General features: G+C 45.7%; 1 protein-coding gene across 1 annotated transcript in view; it reads right to left on the bottom strand.

Annotated features, from left to right (window-relative positions):
* Positions 1–376: 376 nt before the first annotated feature.
* IQGAP3 (IQ motif containing GTPase activating protein 3) overlaps positions 377–13,347 on the bottom strand; it is a 30,533-nt gene continuing 17,562 nt past the window's right edge. The window contains exons 25-38 of the mRNA XM_077258341.1: positions 7,135–7,298; positions 6,825–7,049; positions 6,376–6,516; positions 6,192–6,276; positions 5,846–6,072; positions 5,640–5,772; positions 5,453–5,555; positions 3,964–4,111; positions 3,766–3,853; positions 3,478–3,690; positions 2,693–2,859; positions 2,508–2,609; positions 2,321–2,429; positions 377–1,504 (exon numbers count right to left, since the gene is read on the bottom strand). Of these exons, the coding sequence (XP_077114456.1) occupies positions 1,388–1,504; positions 2,321–2,429; positions 2,508–2,609; positions 2,693–2,859; positions 3,478–3,690; positions 3,766–3,853; positions 3,964–4,111; positions 5,453–5,555; positions 5,640–5,772; positions 5,846–6,072; positions 6,192–6,276; positions 6,376–6,516; positions 6,825–7,049; positions 7,135–7,298 (2,022 nt within the window). The 3' untranslated portion in view covers positions 377–1,387. The remainder of the gene's footprint in view (positions 1,505–2,320; positions 2,430–2,507; positions 2,610–2,692; positions 2,860–3,477; positions 3,691–3,765; positions 3,854–3,963; positions 4,112–5,452; positions 5,556–5,639; positions 5,773–5,845; positions 6,073–6,191; positions 6,277–6,375; positions 6,517–6,824; positions 7,050–7,134; positions 7,299–13,347) is intronic.

Below are 13,347 nucleotides of genomic sequence, written 5' to 3' on the forward strand. Positions count from 1 at the left end.
AGACACACCCCAAGTGACTTGCAGCTGTAATCACAGCAAAAGGTGGCGCAACAAAGTATTAAGTTATAGGGGCCGAATATTATTGCACGCCCCACTTTTCAGTTTTTGAATTTCCACAAAAATTAAAAATAACCAATAAATTTTGTTCAACTTCACAATTGTGTTCCACTTGTTGTTGATTCTTCACCAAAAATTTACATTTGGTATCTTTAGATTTGAAGCATGATATGTGGAAAAAGGATGAAAAGTTCCAGGGGGCCGAATACTTTTACATGTACACAGTGACTGCATGAGCAGAATACTGAGTGCAGCTCTGGGGTATAATACAGGATTTAATATAACATCTTATGTATGATGCACACATCAGCAGTTACAGTATAATTGAGCTTTATTAAAATAAATGATATAAATATTAATACAAACTAGCGATTCTTTGATTTTAATATAAAGACGCCATTTGCCTGTACACAGAGGGGTGGAAGCAGGTCTGAGAAATAGGGCCAAACATTGCCACAAAGTGTTGTTACATGAGGGTGAATAGTATGCGGGGTGTATAAATATATTGGGGGGCAGACATATACACAGATAAAAGCAGACATTGACAATGGAAACTTCAGCAGACATTAAGATAAAGTCTGTCGTCACCAGATACAATTGTTAACCATTATAGTGGGGGAGCAGCTGACAACTGTGCAGTAAGATTCCCATGGATTGTCACCATTATGAATTCTGCTCAGGGCTCCCACTCAGGCCTTGAGTGTCTGAGCTAGCACTGTACATTAGTTAATGCTGGGAGTTATAGTGCTTCAGCAGCTCACATAGGTTCCTTTTCTTTTCTAGTGCTCTGCGTTGTTCAGCCATTGGCTCTCAAAGTTGCAGTATTTGGGGAAAGTAAAACTGGGTCTATATACTGGTAAAAGACGGGAGTGAAGGTGTTAAATAAAAGTGCAGAAACTTAAAGGCAAGATCAGCGGATGATCCAAGGTGACACATCATGGAGGGCTCCTGCTTCATCAATAGAGACCCCTATGACGGTAAATCATCGTGCTTTGTAGTATAAGTGACGTTATTGCACAAATTATTGAAATAATCGGCTTGGAAGATCAGCGACGAGACGATTTGTTCTTTCTGGCACCAGCACAAGGCCGGAGAAAGGCGAGGAGGCTAATAAGTATCAGTTTCCGCAGAAACAAAGCAGCATTTGCGTTCGATTAATAAATCTGCAGTATTGACATTGACTAGCTAGTAAACGTGATTCATGGAGGTACTGTGGTTGCAATAGCTGCAGTTTCCCATTCGGCCATTAGAGGGCGTTCGTCTCACATCACAGAAGCAAGTGGAGGTGTAGTGCTCATTGGAGGCGGAAAGCAGAGATCCCGGAGATTGTTCAGGTCTTGCGGAAGAATTTCTTGTTTAGCAGGAAGATGAGGAGGTTCACGTTAATTTTGGCTTTATCGAACATCTTCATGACGGCCACTCCCTCGTACTGCAGCTGGAGGAGATCCTGATGTAAAAAGGACACAGGAGGATAAAAAGGGTTAAAGGAAACATTTCATCCTGTTTTCTGACACCAACTAGAACTCCTGGAAAAGTATAAAGACTTTATGGCCAACTTAAGGGGTCATGACACTTTTCATAAATATTTAGCTTGTTTTACTTGATGTAAAACCCGCTGTTCTCCTGAATCCAGCCATGTTTCTCTCTAGTTCCTGCGCCTCTCTGTTACTGAGATATAGCCTCCTCTTCTCTGTCTATAAATCTAGCCTTATATGCAAAGTGGGCGTGGCCTCTGAAAGATGAACACAGACAAGAGTTAAGGCACACGCCCACTGAGCTAAAACTGCTAGATTTACATACAAAAAAGAAGAGGCCATCTCTCAGGAACGGAGAGGCGCAGGAACAAAAGAAAAACAAAATCGGATTCAGGAGAACAGCGGCATTTACAAAGGGTAAAAAAAATTACAAGTGACACGTCACCTTTAAGTTTGGGGTACTCCATTTTTAAGGCCTCTGTTTCCTATCAGTGAAAGGTAAACATAGGTTGAAATTCTGTAGAGAGCTAATATTTTCGTTCGCCCTTCTTACAATTCCAGCCAGATTCAGTCATGGTGCCTCTAGAAGGCGCCATAGCAGAACTTGCATTAGTAGTGCCCTGCCCCACCCATCATGTGTCGCATAGAATACTGGTTTCTACTTATGTAGCAGATGGGCCCCATTGGGCACTGAAGTCATGGTCTAGCTGCCAGTTGGCTCTGATGTCATCATAGATACTCAAATTGCAGAGCTCTAGTGACTATTTGATAATTAACCCCTCACTGACCTGATAACTAAGCTGGAACTTTTCCATATCAACTCCCAAAAACTTAGTCTTCACTTGAAACTTTCCAGGCTCCTCACAAGGGGTGATGTCAAAAATGACGTTACGGAATCTGGAAGAGATCAGATAATTCAGGAGTTTGGTCTTGTAGGACTGCAACAACACGTGCAATCTGGGGATAAATACTGACTGGCTGAATGGCAGGTCTTCTATCTCCAGCAAGACGCCCTTCTCATGTAGTCGGGTCGCCGTGTAGTTCAGAGAATTCTGCTTCTTATTTTTCCCTATTTGTCTTGGGAGGAAACATAAGGAAATCAATAAGGTGTGCAGGAGAGATTTCATGTGCGACGATACCAGTACTAGAGAGCAGCATACTTTTGGTTGGCAGTGAGGTTGTCCAGGCAGGTCTTGATGTACTGGTTGTAGAAGTCGGTCTGCTCCTCGTGGAAGGACGTCTTGCAGTGCAGTCTGTGCATGGTTTGACGGAGTTTCACCAACTCTGCTTTTCTGTGCTGACGATATCTCCTCTGGTTCCGGATATCCTAGAAGCAGTGAAAAATAAACGAAAACTAAGCTTCCAAATATAAAACTATTTAGCCTATAATCCTGAAAAAAGCTTGAAGATTTCAGACCCAAAGACTACAGAATTGTGAATGCAGCTCTGGAGTATAATAATTGGAGACGGTCAGCAAGTTGACAAACAATTCAGCTGAGCTAATATAGCATTATATATTACTATACAGCGTATGCTGTAAAAACCATTTCCTGGAGTGCGAGAAGGGAACTGATGAGAGATTTCAGCTCTGAAGCACAATACAGTAAACTAAACTAAAATACCATACAACCCCAGCCATTAAACAGTGGCCTCCAAGACTCAAGTCATGACTGGTGTTGCAGTTTTATTATAGCCAAATGGCCTATGGCTGTCGAGGTATGCTGGAAATTGTAGTGCCACTGAAATTCAGTGCAACCAAGAGTTGTGAGATATAGGGTAGAGACCAAAAGCCCAAGGTTTAGGTACACCGCCTATTCATTATGTATTATGCTCCAGAGCTACAATCACAGTTCTACTGTTATTGGAAACAGCAGAATTGTGAATGCTACTCTGGAGCACAATGTGCCGATTACAAGTTACACTGACATGGTGTGTAGGCAGATACCTTAGCGATCGTGTTGATCATTTCCTGGTAATGGTTGTGAGCGGACACCAGTCCCAGACTCTCCAGTTTGCGCAGATTCCGGATGACTTTCCGCTTCTTATCCTCGATTGACAGTTTACTGTTGCCCACCAGGGACCGGTGGCGTTTCATCTTCTCCGGGGTCTGGGCATCTCTGAGGGCTCGTTGGTGCATTAAGTGGTAGTGGGACGCTTCCTGAGCAGAAAGAAGTAAAAATGACACTCTCCATTGGGTGTGATGAGCCGCCATGAATGGCAGTCCTGTACTTGCCTGCTGAGCCGAGGCGGAAGTGCTCAGGACTTCTGCTAGGGAATCTCCGGGCTGGGACTGGATGATATCCACCAACATGTGCTTGGTGCTAGATATAGGAAGAGCAGAAATCAGAGGGTGAAGACACATGGCCTAGTCTTCCCACAAAGGCAGAAAGACATAGGAATCTCCCTGGGATCAGCCCACCCAACCCCTCACCTTAGCAGTAAGCTGTGAGAGTCCATGTCTTCTGTATTGGCCCCGAGCAGATCAAACTTGTTTGTAAGAGTAAGAGACATCTCCAGCTTCCGGAGCTGGGCCAGAGCTTGCTCAGAAGCAGAGTCCTGCAGGCTGGAGGTGCTTTCTCCTGGGGTATAGAAGACAAAGAAGAGGTTCACAAATACTACAGTCCCCTAAGGAGGTCCTCGGTAGCCCCAGTGCACATGCACGGAATACGAATTAGTTTTATCCAGTAAAAAAGGGAAGACCCTGTAGAGTTAAGATAAGACCACACTTATCCCCTCTTCTATATTGATCGATGTCCATAGAGAAAGGACTTGTGATGACCTTCCATGCCTACAAGGACATTGGTCAAAGCGTATAGTGGGGAAACACAACAAGGCCAACTTATCTTGACTCTGCAGCATCTCCACCTCCTTGATTGGATATGGCATGCCTTAGCTGAAGGAAAAAAATTATATTTATTCATGTGTCAGGGTGTCATGTTCAAAGTTATCATACACAAGACTGCCATCATTTCAATCCATCTTTCCACGTAGTTTCCCCGATACCATCCCTGACAAGGGATGACCAAGGTCAGGGTGAACCGAATCCTTGGTCCATCTTGTAACATCTGGTACCACTGAACATGACAAGCTAACATCAATAAATGTAGTTTTCGTCATTGCAACTAACCGTGGTGGCCTTTCCTACATCATCCAGTCAAGTAAGTAATGTCACTGCAGAGTCAAGATAAGCTGGCCACAACCTATTTCTGCACTATATGGCCCAGTTGATGCCCTTATGGACAAAGATCATCACAAGCAACTATTTTTTGGGTATTAAAGTAAGCCACATGGAGCAGGAAAACAATAGAAAACTTATTGTGACTCTGCAGCATCTCCACCTACTTCACTGTACAAACCTTATTAGTAAACAGTGCAAGAGAGCGTTGAACTTAATTCTTTGCAAAATTACACACTGTACAGGGTTAATTTTGGAGACCTTGGTTGACTAACTCCATGAGTCTTTTTTGCTAAAAATAAAGTTTAAAGCGTGCTTGCACTGAATTCAGTCAAGAAGGTGGAGATGCTGCAGAATCAAGATAAGATCACCACGCTTAGTCCTGCAGTAGATAGCTTGATTAATGTCCCAATATATAGGGCTTGTGATGATATTCCATGTTCTCAGGGACACCAATTAGGCCATGTAATGTGGTAGCAAGGCTTGGGATGCATATCTTGATACTGCAGCGTCTCCACCTTCTTACTGGATAGACCTAACCATTATATAGCGTAAGAGGGAATTATTATGACAAAATGAAGTCTATTGGGGGCACCTTTGAAAAACCATCAGGTATTGATGGCACTTTTTGCGGGGAGGCAAAAGCCTTCAGACAAGTTCCACGCAAATAAAATCAATTCTGAATTGATGTGGACATTGTTGAGGATGGAGACTTGGATACAACTTTCTACATTTTGTGACATACCGATCAAGGACTGGACTGTAGGAAGTTCTCCGAGGTCCTCAAGGAGTTCATGTATTGGATCTTTGTGGTCTGGGGCAATGGCATCTTGGTGCTCTAACAACAACTGAAAATGCAAGAAGCAAGGCAGTAATATCACCACAATCAAGGGTGGCCACCAAGCCGATGTGCTAGCCATCCAAATCTGTACCTTGTGTGTGTCTATCAGCTCCCCAACCGTTATGTATATGACGGGTTTTATGGTGTTGACCATCTCAGAGTACTCGTCTACATTGAATCGCTCCTCCGGTTCGGGGACATTACAAGCGGTCAGGATAAACTTCCTATAGGTTAAGAACAGAGACTTGTAAGTTCGAGCACAAGCTTCGAGGATATCAAGAGGTGGTTGACACTCACCTGAACTTCCAGTGCATCTCCGTCAGATATTGGTTGACCAGACCCAGGTGGGAATCGTCAAACATCTTGTTGGCAGCCGCATGCTGAAGAAGCTTGGCGATGGAGCCCAATGTCCGTCTTTGATCTGGATGTATAGTACCGCCCGCTGACATGTCCACTATGTCGAAAGAATCGGGAGCCACCAAGGCAGGGTTCATAAAGCGATAGTAGAGCAAGTTACCCACGATCTGTAAGAGAGATATTGGCAGTAGCATAAATGTAGAGCGCTCCAGCTGTAAATATGAGTAACGCACAGGAGAGGCTGGAGGATGCGCTTGTTGCAGCAGCACACATGTCACTGGCTCACCTTATGGATCTCCTCTTCTCTGGCTCTTGGGAATTTTTGACTCAGTGAATTTTTCAGCACTTTCCCAACATAACGCATGCCGTATCTTAAAGAAGACAATAAGCAGAGAACCATCATGTATATGTAAATTTACAGAAGACTTCAAGGCCTCGACTGTTGAGCTCATGTCCATCTTTGTACTTACGGTATCTGGTCAACGTTGGCAAAGATGGTGGAGAAAAATCTGTCGGTAACAGCAATGAGGTTCCGGATAGAGATATCGAAACGCCTCTGTACCTCCGAGTGGGTGAGTGCCTGCTCTGGAGTGACATCGTATGGGAGCGTGCTGAAAACACGAACGTTACAGTGCAAATTAAATTATTGAAAGCTTCAAGAGCCAGATCTTTTCTTTAACCACAGATATAGGAAGACATTTGTGGAAACTAGAAGACATGCATAGAGCAGTGCTGGTTTGGGCTCAAGAGCAAAAACCTTACAACTGCAGAAGCCAAGATCAGTTACCTCCGATCCCAATCATCTAACCCCCTTAGATGCGGTGGTCAATGCCCACATCAGCGTCTAAGCAGTTAAAGCTTTTGATCTGATCCAATATGGCTGACCTACAGCAAAGAGATGATCAGCCATCCACACTACCTCTGTTTTCCGGTCTGAGACTCCACCTGGTTCACCCAGCTCTTATAGATTTCCACTGGGTTGATGCGAATATTTATGGTTTTGTCCTGTAAAACCTCCTTCACTACGTTCCCCAGGATCTGGCGAAGAGCGTTCTGGCCACGGGCGCTGCGGTAAAAGCTGACCAGCAAGCGGATGACCGTAGGGTTTCCTGTTATGATGTCTTGTATTCTGTCCACTTTGGAGCTGCAAGGAAGGTAGGGGTAGATACTTATAAATTAATGCCTGTGATATGTGGAGTTGGCGCATGTGTCCTTAATGGGGTACGCACGTTATTTCCTCCTGGAGAGCCGTCCGGAAGAGTCTAAGGAGCAGATAGGCTTCCCGCCGATTAGAGGCGTAGTTGTAAAGGGTGAAGGTTACCGACTCCATGAATTTGGTGGAGTTGTTTTGAGGCATCTGGAAGATCAGCCTGGCCATGTACTCTGGGTTCGTCTGAAAACATTAACATACCATATATACTCATGTATAAGCCGAGTTTTTCAGCATATTTTTTGTGCTGAAAACACCCCCCTCGGCTTATACACAAGTCACGGTCAAGAAAGCCGGCAGGAGTGGGGGTGGGGAGCGGCGGGTCACAGAGGCCGGAGCCGGCGGCTTCCAGCACTTGTCATACTCCCCTACCTGCGAGCCCTTGGTGCTGGCACTGCATCTCGTTCCGGCCGCTGGCAGCTGTTCCTGCCGAGCGATCACGTGGCCCCGCTTATTAAAGGTAATGAATATTCGCACATCTCCACTCCCATAGGCGTGGAGCACATATTCATTACCTTAATGAGTGGGGCCACGTGATCGCTTGGCAGGAAGAGATGAAGGCAGGTGCCGGAACGAGATGCAGTGACACCGAGGGCGCGCTAGTAGGCGAGTAGGATGTTTGTTTGTTTTTTCAATAGGAAACATGAACACAGGGATAGGGGATAAGGAGGCATGCATTCAAGAACAGAACGGGGGAGGCATTCATACCAGGACAGGGAAGGAGGAGGCCTGCAGACAATGACAGAGAAGGGGGAGCCATGCATACAAGGACAGGGAAGGGGGAGCCATGCAGACAATGACAGGGAAGGCAGAGCCATGCAGACAATGACAGGGAAGGGGGAGGCATGCATACAAGGACAGGGACAAGGACGGGGAGGCCTGCATACAATAACAGGGATGGGGGAAGCCACACATGGCAGGACAGGGATGAGGGAACAGGGAACAATGCATATCCGGCTTATACTCGAGTCAATAAGCTTTCCCAGTTTTCCGTAGCAACATTAGGTGCCTCGGCTTAAGGTACCTTCACACTAAGCGACTTTGCAGCGAGAACGACGACGATCCGTGACGTTGCAGCGTCCTGGATAGCGATCTCGTTGTGTTTGACACGCAGCAGTGATCTGGATCCCGCTGTGATATCGCTGGTCGGAGCTAGAAGTCCAGAACTTTATTTCGTGGCTGATCACCCGCTGTCATCGCTGTATCGGCGTGTGTGACGCCGATCCAGCAATGTGTTCACTTGTAACCAGGGTAAATATCGGGTTACTAAGCGCAGGGCCGCGCTTAGTAACCCGATATTTACCCTGGTTACCATTGTAAAAGTAAAAAAAAAAAAATAGCCGGATTACTTACGGTAATGCTCTTTTAATGAGTCCATGACAGCACCCACTGGAGAGATAGGGATCCGCCCCAAGGAACAGGAAACCTACAGAGACATAAAAGGGGGCGGTCCCCCTCTCCTCCTCAGTTTAATTTCAGAGTACCCGGAGGACCGCCAGTGTTAGTCAACCATCACAATGTATCATCAGAATATAAACTTCATAGAAGTAATTACATTGGCTTTTATTAGGGAGGGATGTGACTGGGTGCTGTCATGGACTCATTAAAAGAGCATTACCGTAAGTAATCTGGCTATTTACCCTTCGCCATGACAGCACCCACTGGAGAGATTTCCAGAGACCAACACCTAGGGGGGGACCACCGTGCTGAGGATAGTCCTGCCAAAGTGTAGGTCAGATTCGGAAGACAGGTCAAGCCTGTAGTGATTATAGAAGGTGGAAGGAGCCAACCAAGTTGCAGCCTTACATATATCCTCGATTGGCACGTTCCCTTTTTCGGCCCAGGAAGAAGCCATGGCTCTGGTGGAATGTGCTTTGATACCCTCCGGAGGTTCTTCATTTTTCATGGAATAGGCCAACCGGATAGCGTCTCTTATCCACCTGGATAATGTTGCTCTTGTGACTCCATATCCTTTCTTTTTGCCCTGGAAGGATATGAACAGAGCCCTACTCTGCCTCCAACTACTAGTTTTCTCAATATATTGCAAAACTACTCTCCTGACGTCTAGAGTATGAAATTTTTGCTCCTCAGGAGTAGAGGGGTCTTTAAAGAAAGTAGGAAGATGTATCTCTTGTGACCTGTGGAACTTCCCTGCTACCTTAGGAAGGTATAAGGGGTCCGGTTTTAAGATTAGTCTGTCATGAAATGTGAGAAGGTAAGGTTGATCTATCGACAAGGCCTGAATGTCGCTGACTCTTCTAGCCGATGTTAAGGCTACTAAGAAGGCTGTTTTTAACGATAAGTGTTTTAAGGATGCTGTGTCTATAGGCTCAAACGGAGATTCTGTTAGAGAGTCTAAGACTAGATTTAGATCCCAAGGAGCTACCCTAGGTATGTGGACAGGAGTAACTCGTTCACAGGCCGTGATGAAGCGGGATACCCATTTATTACCAGCAATATTATGGCCATAGAGGGCACCCAGAGCGGACACCTGGACCTTTAGTGTGTTAACTGACAGACCTAACTCTTTCCCTTTCTGTAGAAATTCTAGTATAGATTTTATTGGGACTTCAGAGGGGTTTGAACTAGTATGGAACTGTAGAAACTTCTTCCATACTTTGGTGTAAATTTTTGTTGTAGATGGTTTCCTGCTAAGCAGGAGTGTATCAATTAGGCCTTTTGAAAACCCCCTGGAATTTAATATCTGCCTTTCAAATTCCAGGCCGTCAGGTGGAGGCTGTCCACCTGAGGGTGGAAGAAAGGTCCCTGAGAGAGAAGGTTTGGGATTGAGGGAAGGACCCAAGGATCCGTCACCGACATTGACCGCAGGCACGAGAACCATGGTCTTTTGGGCCAGAATGGCGCTATCAGTATTATCCTGGCCTGCTCTTCCCTGATCTTCCGTATTACTTGTGGAAGCAGAATTATCGGAGGGAAGGCATACGCTAGCTTGAATTGCCAGGGTGTTTGAAGAGCATCTAGAATGTCCGGGTGATCTGCACGGGACCGAGATGCGAATTTCTGGACTTGTTTGTTTTGTTTTGTAGCGAACAGGTCTATTTGGGGCTTGCCCCATAACAATGTTATTTTGTGGAAAATGTGAGGATTGAGACACCATTCTCCTTGATGAAGAGTGTGTCGACTTAGAAAGTCCGCTTGTTGATTGTCCTCTCCTTTGATATGGACTGCCGAGAGGGACAACAGATGCTTTTCGGCCAGGATTAAGGTACTGTTTGCGGAAGACATTAGAGCGTCTGATCTTGTGCCGCCTTGTTTGTTTAAATACGCCACTGTCGTAGTGTTGTCTGAACAGATTCTGACGTGGCTTCCTCGTAGCTGTGGGAGAAATTGACGCAGTGCATAGTTTACCGCATTCAATTCTTTCAGGTTTGATGAATATAAAACCTCATTCTTATCCCAGGTTCCCTGGCAGAATCTATCTCCCATGTGTGCGCCCCACCCGTGGGGACTAGCGTCCGTAGTTATCGTGTGGGATGGTGATATTACCCAAGGGACACCCCCCGCTAGGTTGTCTTTATCTAGCCACCACTCTAAGGAGGATAAGACTTCCTCGAATAAAGTTATTTTCGATTCAAGGTGCCCCAGAAATTTTCTCTGTTCCCGAAGTATCTGATGTTGTAATGTTCGGGTATGAAGTTGTGCCCACTGAACGGCTGGAGTACAGGAGGAGAGGGATCCTAGCAAGGACATTCCTGCTCTCAGGGACATTTGAGGTTTGTGAATGGCCGCCACTACTTTACCCTCTATAAGAGATATTTTTTCTTGGGGAAGTAGACATTTTTGCTTTATGGAATCTAGATTGAACCCCAAAAATGTCTGAAGAGAGAGTGGGATGAGTCTGGATTTTTTATAGTTGACGATCCAGCCCAGGCTTCCTAAGGACGAGACAGTGTCAGCTAATCGTTCCGCACACTGAAGGGACGAATTTCCTACAACTAAAAAATCATCTAAGTAGGGAATGATTAATGTGTCTCTCTGGCGAAGGTAGGCCATTACTTCTAACATTACCTTCGTGAAGATCCTGGGTGCCGTGGAGAGACCGAAGGGCATGGCTGTATACTGGAAATGATGAATCTCCCCCTCAAGAGTTACTGCCACTATTAAGTATTTTTGATACCTACTATGGATAGGGAGATGGTAGTAGGCATATTTTAAATCAATGCCGCCCATTCTACAATTTGGGAAAAGGAGCTTAATGGCCGATCTAATAGACTCCATTTTAAACGTATAATTTTTAATAAACGTTTTGAGTTTTTTAAGATTTATAATTGTTCGAAATGAACCATCGGGTTTAGGGATTAAAAATAACGGAGAGTAGAACCCTTTACCCTCTTGTCCCTTTGGCACCCTAACTAAAACATTCTTAACTATAAGACTTCTAATTTCCAGTTCAAGGGCCTTCTGTTGCACTGGTGAGGAAAGGGCTGTTAAAATAAAGGAATCATGGGGAACTTGGAGGAATTCTATTTTCATTCCTTCCTTAATAATATTTAGCACCCAGGAACTTGACGTGATTTTTCGCCATTGGGAAAGAAAAATTTTAACCTACCCCCTACTGGGGTGTCTGGTGTTTCAGAATTTATTGTCTCTACGGAAGGGGGGGCCTTTAAACATAGTGCCACCCTGTTTTCCCTCTCTTGTGGCCCATCGTGACGATCTTTAATTTTGTGTTCTTTTCCCGAACGGCCTCTTCCTAAAGGTCTTCCTATACAAAGGAATTGAGGGGTCAGGGAAGGCTTTTTTCCTCTCTTTTGCTTTTTTGAGGATCTCGTCTAATGCTTTCCCAAAAACTCACCCTCGCACGGAATAGCACAGATCTTAGCCTTTGACTGCGTATCCCCCTTCCAGCTCTTCATCCATAACGCACGTCTGGCATTATTAATCAGACCGGCTGATCTTGCTGCAAGGCGAAGAGAGTCAGCTGAAGCATCGGCCATGAATGCTGCTGCACCTCTAATTAGTGGTATCGCATCCCGCAATTTTTGTCTGGAGACCCCCTGTTCGATCTGTTGATCCAGCTGATCAATCCAAACAAGCATGGATCTAGCAGTGCACGTGCTGGCAATTGATGGCTTAAATATGCCCGTGGAAGCCTCCCATGATCGTTTTAGTGACGATTCTGCCTTCCGATCTAGAGGATCAGAAAGTAGGCCCGCATCCTCGACTGGTAGAGCTGACTGTTTTGAGGTGGAGGCGACTGCAGCGTCCACCTTATGGATTTTAGTCCATGAAATTAACTCCTCATCATTAAAGGGGTATTTTCTTTTGGAGGCTGACGGGAGAAAACCTCTCTGGTCCTGTTTCTCCCACTCCCTCTTTATCAGTGCCTTAACCGCAGGAATTACTGGGAATGCTCTTCTCTTCCTCTCTGCCAACCCTGCAAACATGATGTCTTGTGCAGTTTGGTCGTCTTTTGCATCCTCACAACCTATAGTATTCCTGATGGATTTTACTAGGTTGTCCACCCCATCAAGGGGAAAACAAGCTCGACCCTCAATGTCGGAATGAGTTGAGGAAGAGGATGATGCCTGCGAGGAGTCTGAGTGGATAACGCCTTCCTCCTCGGACTCAGAGCTGGATATAGCCTTTTCTTTCCCGGATTTTTTAGGGGGGGTACTTGCCTGTGAGATGGCCTGTAATTCCTCTCTAATTATGGCCCGTATATCTGTGACCGACATGGATGGACTCTGCATTGTTTCCGCCATACATTGATTGCAGAGTTTTTTGGGGTGGGAATCTGGGAGAGGCTCGTCACATAACGCACACTGTTTGTGCTTAGATTTCTGTCTCTATTTGGCCTGGGAGAAGAAGACATTTGTGGAAAAGGGTGTCAGCTTTATAGGCAGAGGGGAATTACACTCACCCAGTGAAGCTGTACGGTACCGAAATAGGAGGCTGCGACTTTCTGGATCTTGAATCCTTGGTCTCACTCCTGTGGCTGGCATCTGAGGACCTTCTGCTGGCTGGCTCACCTGCTGGGTCCACAGTCTTGCCTGGGGACGACATGTTGCATCGCCTGTGCGTTTGCAACTTCCCCCTTTTTATAGGCCAAGATCCGGTCAGTTACCTTTTTTTTTTTTCCTACAGCGGTGTACTGCGCATGCGCGAAACCGCGCTTTCCCTCACCGCTGTGTGAGTGAACCGGAAGTGTTCCTCTACCTCCGGGTCATTATGGGGATTCTTACACCGCTCCACGCATGTGCGGCCGCCA

Source organism: Ranitomeya variabilis, chromosome 1, assembly GCF_051348905.1.
Source record: "Ranitomeya variabilis isolate aRanVar5 chromosome 1, aRanVar5.hap1, whole genome shotgun sequence".
NCBI lineage: Eukaryota > Metazoa > Chordata > Amphibia > Anura > Dendrobatidae > Ranitomeya > Ranitomeya variabilis.